A 6,135-nucleotide genomic window follows, 5' to 3' on the forward strand; every position below is an offset into this window, starting at 1 on the left:
GCAACACACTATTGTTTCCTCAGACAAGGTAAACAAGAAAGATGCCCAAATTGTAATATTCTTATAAAAATGTAAGATAAACAGAACAGCCAAAACAGGACTTTAATTCCACATTTCATCTTAAAAGCCATTGTATTAACCAAACAAATAGCATATTTCCTGTAGTTAAAGCAGCAAAAGACTTGGGGAGAAAAACATAAAAGTGGTCTCTTGCCATACCAGTGCACAAATATCATATCAGTAATAAGCTGCACATCCTCTGCTGAAACAATCTACCTGAAAGATTTTAATGTTTAGCAAAGAAAGAAAAACGACAGGCTTTACTCAGCAGCAGCTTGCCAACAGTACTGTTGGCATCCCTCTTAAAAATGAGCCCAATGCATCCTATTTTAGCTGGGTGGGACACTTAATGTTTTTACGACACAAAATTAAGCACATGGCATTGTCCCTGTGCCAATTTGTAGTTTTTGTGTGGAAAAGTGCATGGCAGCTATTTTAAACAGAGACTCGGTTATTTTAGGTCGTCTCCAGTGCTGAAGAATTGCCACAAGGTTCCACAGATACAGTAAGAGGAGGAGGATTCACAGATGACAGTCCTGTGTACAACCATGTGCACATGGCATGTTACATTCTTCAGATCAAGAAGATGCCTGCCATTTTACTGATGTCCACGTGTTGTCTATCAGAAAAATGCAGTACTCTGGAAATGTTCAAACTGATATTAAAGGGTGACCTTTGGACAATCAAGCGATTTGTCAATAATAGACAGACCAGTGCCACTATTTTCCAGAACTGCAACCTACCTGGAATCTTAAGTACAAGGTGTCATAATCCTAGTTATTTGTTATTGAGTATTTGCTAATGTAAAAAAAACTAAAACATGTCCCCCACTTAACCAAATCACAAGCTAAAACATCAAGATTGGGCCAAGAAATACAAAAAGACTGATTATTTACAAAGCTTTTATGGACAGGTGAAATGAGAGTTTGACCAGATGCCTTGGCCACAGTGGACATGGAGCACCATTTTGAGTAAGGCAACAGAAAGGTGGGGATGGTGTGAAGTGATGGTGGGCTTCAGAATAATGTAATTTTTCTACTTTCTCTTTTATTTTTTTAATAAACATTCTTAATAAACGATTGTAATATCAGGCGGCAACATAACAAACTGAGGTGGCTGCACTGCATGTACCTATTCATTTATTTATAATCTGATATGATTAAATACAGTGTATTTGACATTACATGCCTATACACTGTCTTTAAGTTTTATCTGTAACATCATAGAGAAAATAACCTTTCATTTTTGCAGGCCAATTAATAACCACTTTTTTGCATTACTTGCTTGGTTAATGTTAATTTCAACATGTGAAATTCTATTTGAAATGAAAAAGTTCTACATGTTCTCATTAGTTCATGTAGTATGAACTAACAAATAATATTTTATTATATTTAATACACACATTTTTTCATCTTGACACGTTCAATGTTTTTTTTTCTTCAAGCCAAATTTTTCTTTTAAACTCTTGTCATTAAATCAAAAACATAAAAGATAAAAAAAAAAATCTCAAAATTTCACATAGATACCACTATAGCAGCTTGTATGCTTTATGTGGGCACAAAATAACTGGCTTTTAAACTGGTTTAATTTAAACATTAGCATTGAATCTCAAAGGAAAAACCTAGGACTTGGATTACAGCTGGTTCATCATGCTCATTAATCAACTCAAGAGATCACTGTTCATTTATATTCTATTGTAAAATAAAAAAAGACAAAACCAAACGCAAATTTTATTCAATTATGGGAGCTTCTGTTCTACTCCAGAATTATGCAAAAATTGAGTTTGTTGCAGGTCTAGAACAAAGATGTCAAATTGTCAAATTCAAAGAACAAGAAATTTAGAACAATGTGTTAAAAGTGAATAAAATGCAAATTGTGTATTGCTTTTATTTCCATATTTCAGATGAAGTGGAAGCATAACATTTAATTCCAAATCAAAACATTAACAAAGTCTGCATAACTCTTTTACAGGAAGCAATTAAACAGAATATTAATCTTCAAAAGCAGCATCAAAATTTGTCTCTTTATACTCCAACACTGCTAAACTAAATATTTTTTAAGATGTAACTTCACTTTAAGCTACTGAACTAATATTTAGCTGCATAAAATTCTTGATAACTGCTGCACATTTGCGTTGCATTGATTAAACCAATTTTTGGCACCTAGAAACAGGTTTTTCAGCCCAGGATGAACAGATTGAAATTCTGTGACCACTTTTAATGTCAGAAGGGTTGAGGTCAGGGGTTCGAGCTCGCCATTCCATTAACTCAATCCTTTGGAACCAAGATGCTGATCACTTTCTAGGTGTTTGGGGTCATTTTCTTGTTAAAACAGCATATGAAAAACATCTCCAGATGTGGTGCTTTACAGGGGTTTCTTGTTGATAAATGATATTGCTGATAACATTTCGATGAAAAGTCTTCTGACTGTATCAGTAATGACAGGTCATTTTAGATTATCTTTGAGCTTTCTGTATGTGATGTTTGCTGAATCTTTACCATTCCCACTATTCAGTTTTAAGGGTGTGGTGTTTTTTTTTTTTGCCATTTTAAAGCATTTGAGATCATTTTAACTGAGCATACTATAATCTGCTGTACTTCTTTAAACGTTTCCCTTCTCTAGTTAAGTTTCAATTAAATTTTGTGATTTCTTTAAATATTTGGTTCTGCCAGTTTTACTTAGTCATTCAGAAGAAAATGTGTGAAACATTTTTTTATTTTTATTAATCCCTTTCAATGAATGAACACATTTAACTACCGGTACATCTACAAGTATATTATTTGCTGCTTACTGTCAAGAAAGACCGTAAGACCGTTTTTTACTTTTTTATTTGCAACACATTGCGTTTTTTATTCTTTAATATACATTCATCCTTTTAAATATTGCAAGTAAATGAATATTTGGTGTCAGTGAATAAGAAAAATGGCTGTTAAAAGGTTACAGTCGATCACAGATGTCGATCACAGATGTGCTTGTATGAAAGTACATTGACTGCATTCTATAATACATCAACCACAGGATCAGATGGTAGCAGATGTGCTGGGATCTTTACCATCCACATGTCTTTATGTCCTTTGGAGTACAGTGGTTTTGTGAGCCAGCGCGGACAGGACAGTTTCGTGAGGTATTTTTGGGAAAGTCCAGTCAGGCAAGCAGCTTTTTCCAACTCTCTCATCTGCTCTAGTGGGACATCTTCAGAACATAACCACGTTTCCCCAACATTCACCAGACCTGACACATTCACAATGACACATTTTTTATATCACATCATTCCAGTTTTCTTAATAATAATATTGCAACATGCAGCGATATAAAATAATTTCACCTGCCACAACACCACGGCCGAATCGTTCCCCGGATTCCAGAAGTTTTTCTACTTCAGAATGTTTCATTGCACATTTCTCCGTCAGGATATTTCTCCAGTCGTCTCCTTCCCAGTCCTTCTGTGCTATGTGGATCGCCAGGGTACAGTTCTTCATCTCGACCAGCAGGGGCCGCCAACGTGTCTCTACAGATTTCACGCCATTTAACACGAGACCTGCGTACGGCTGTCTAAAAGACAAGCAGCCAACCTCCACAGACATGAACAAAAATAAACACACTAGAATGCCGATAATCCAGAAAAGGTTTCAGCCTGATTCAGATCAGATTTGCGTATTTCTGCAGAGGATACACTGCTGACTATTCTTATTTAATTAATAGGTTGAGAATATGGCGCATAACCTGTAACATGATCGTCTATATTAAACGTGTAAAGCGTTTGGATTTACAATCAACCACAGTCAAAACGTTTGTTTTCTTCTGCTTCTTCTTCTTCTTCTTCTTCTAAATCGACGATTGCTCAGAAAAGACTGTATCTCTGTCCCAAAATCACAGACTAAAATAAACTAGTGCCATCTAGCGCACATATACAGCTCATACCACCATCGTATTTAATATGCATGTATGTATGAAAACAAACAGTACTTTATTCATTTCAATGAAACTGGACAAATTGTGACATATTTCTACAGCACATGATGTACCAAAACGGGAAAAAAGTTTATACCAGTCCGAAGTCAGATCAGATCAGTCACAAACTGTTCGTTTTCGAATTTATGAAAGAATAATTCATTCCTTTTTATTAAGTAACAAGAAAAATAATCAGCTTGCATAATGCAGTAAAACCCACAAGACATTTTAACTGTGCTGCCTGCTTGAACATTTTAAAGCATATTGCAATTTGAATTCCAGATTTTTACACATGAATCATGTATGGCAGTGAATTTTAATAACCAAAATAGCACCTATTATGGGTCAAAGACGCACACTCAATGCTTGTGCCGGTGTACTTTGGATAAATGTTGTTTTTTCATTTAATCATTCAGCAGATGTACTTATCCAGTCATTTATTATGTGCCCAGCTGTAGTAGCAGCACAACCTATTAAGAGAATCTCTAATGATTCAAAACAGGTTTGTATGAAAGCAGTTCAAAGCTAGGTAAAGACTTTACATACAGGCCCATTTGCATTGGAGGAGAAGTTCATTCCAGTAACACAAATAGCTTCTGAATTTAGATTTTGTTGGACTAGAGAGTAGAGTATCTGAAGCAGAGCAAAAAACAGAGTTGCAACAGCAGCATGTGTGTTTATCAACCCGAATCATTTTTCCATTTTCCACTGCTACTAATATTTCTCTTTTTTTTCCCTTCTTCCTTCTTTTCCCCTAAAGGTGCTGCAACTGATCCCTAAAGAGTGGGAATGGGGCCCAGGTAGTCTGTTGTGCTTGAGCTGAAACTGTACTCCTCCAGACAAACTGTCCCCTAAAAAGAGGTGGGTCAAGATTTCCACCTCCCACAATATGAAAGTGGCATTCTGGTCAGTACTCAACAAAATATACATCAGACTATAGTTGTTTTCAGGGATGCATGCAGGGGGCTGCAATGAGCCACAAACACCTGATTAAATGTAAGCGTGATGTGTACTTACAGTAATGTACAGACACATTCTTTCGTGCTACTAAAAATGGCAAAATTATAAAACAAAGACGGTGGTTGTCCACATGTATATAGTGCAGCTTTTTTTTTTTTTTTTTTTAAACCAAACAGATCAAGGTTTGTTTATTTAACAGAATTGTGACTGGGTGGGTGTTGATGAGTGGGGCAATGTGCTGTATGACTGGCCAGTTTGGAAGGATCAGTGAGTCCTCCACTCTGTCAACTTCCTTCATGTTTGAAGCATATTTTAAAGCTATTTTTGGTATAGAAATGAATTACTGAAGAATTAATAACAATGAATTTAATGTGAGCTCAATCAGATTATTTTTCTAAAAATGAAAGTAAAGAAATAACAAAATCAAATTATTTTATTTATGTAACAACAGCCAAACACAATTTAAATAAGCAAATATCCTCCAAAAAAAAAAAAAAAAAAAAGACCTTTTTTGGGATTAGATGGGATTGGATATCATTCATATAATTGACTTGTGATTAGGTCCACTTCTGCCTTAATGAAAACTAATTACATTTGGTAAAAATAAATAATAATAATAATAATAATAAAGTTATATATTGCCCTGACGATGTAACAGTTATACATACAATTTTTAGAGGTCAGTTGTGAAGCATTAAAAATTACTCAGTGCATTATCTTATGATCATTTCTGTTGCTTGTTAAATCTTACAGTTCTTAGTATAGGACTATACAATTCCTGTATTTATTTAGTATTACACATATATTAATGTAATTCAAAACAGTGTTGTATGAATGAATACTCTGTTGATTTCTACACTCTATGTTTCACAGTGCAATGGATATTCTCAGTAGTCAGAATGAGAAATCAACCATTATATTTCTCTGAGTTGCTTCACACTTAGCTGTCTACAAAACACAAAAAGTACTACACCACAAAAAACATTCAAGATTTGCTGTAGTACAACCATCAGTAAAATACAAAACAGGACAAACACTGTTGTTTGCTAACACAACTGTTTAACCCTCATGTGGGTTGTTGCTAACAGTTTAATCTGCTACATTACATTACCAAACCACGTTTCTACAGTACAGTCTGTAGACCTACAGTACAATCCTGACTGA

General features: G+C 34.9%; 1 protein-coding gene across 1 annotated transcript; it reads right to left on the minus strand.

Moving 5' to 3' along the window:
• Positions 1-2,872: 2,872 nt before the first annotated feature.
• zgc:110222 (uncharacterized protein LOC550336 homolog) lies at positions 2,873-3,903 on the minus strand. Its single transcript, XM_046867364.1, has 2 exons — positions 3,386-3,903; positions 2,873-3,291 (listed from the first exon to the last, which is right to left on the minus strand). Exons 1-2 carry the CDS (start codon positions 3,642-3,644, stop codon positions 3,059-3,061), a joined length of 492 nt encoding a protein of 163 aa, XP_046723320.1. The 5' UTR covers positions 3,645-3,903; the 3' UTR covers positions 2,873-3,058.
• Positions 3,904-6,135: the final 2,232 nt, after the last annotated feature.

This window comes from Silurus meridionalis, chromosome 15, assembly GCF_014805685.1.
Source record: "Silurus meridionalis isolate SWU-2019-XX chromosome 15, ASM1480568v1, whole genome shotgun sequence".
Taxonomy (NCBI): Eukaryota; Metazoa; Chordata; class Actinopteri; order Siluriformes; family Siluridae; genus Silurus; species Silurus meridionalis.

Bases quoted from the DNA above. Each gene is read 5' to 3' on its own strand.
- zgc:110222 (XM_046867364.1), bottom strand. From the start codon at position 3,644: ATGTCTGTGGAGGTTGGCTGCTTGTCTTTTAGACAGCCGTACGCAGGT. The intron at 3,292-3,385 runs GTGAAATTATTT...TGAATGTGTCAG, and splicing joins CGGCCGTGGTGTTGTGGCAG to GTCTGGTGAATGTTGGGGAA.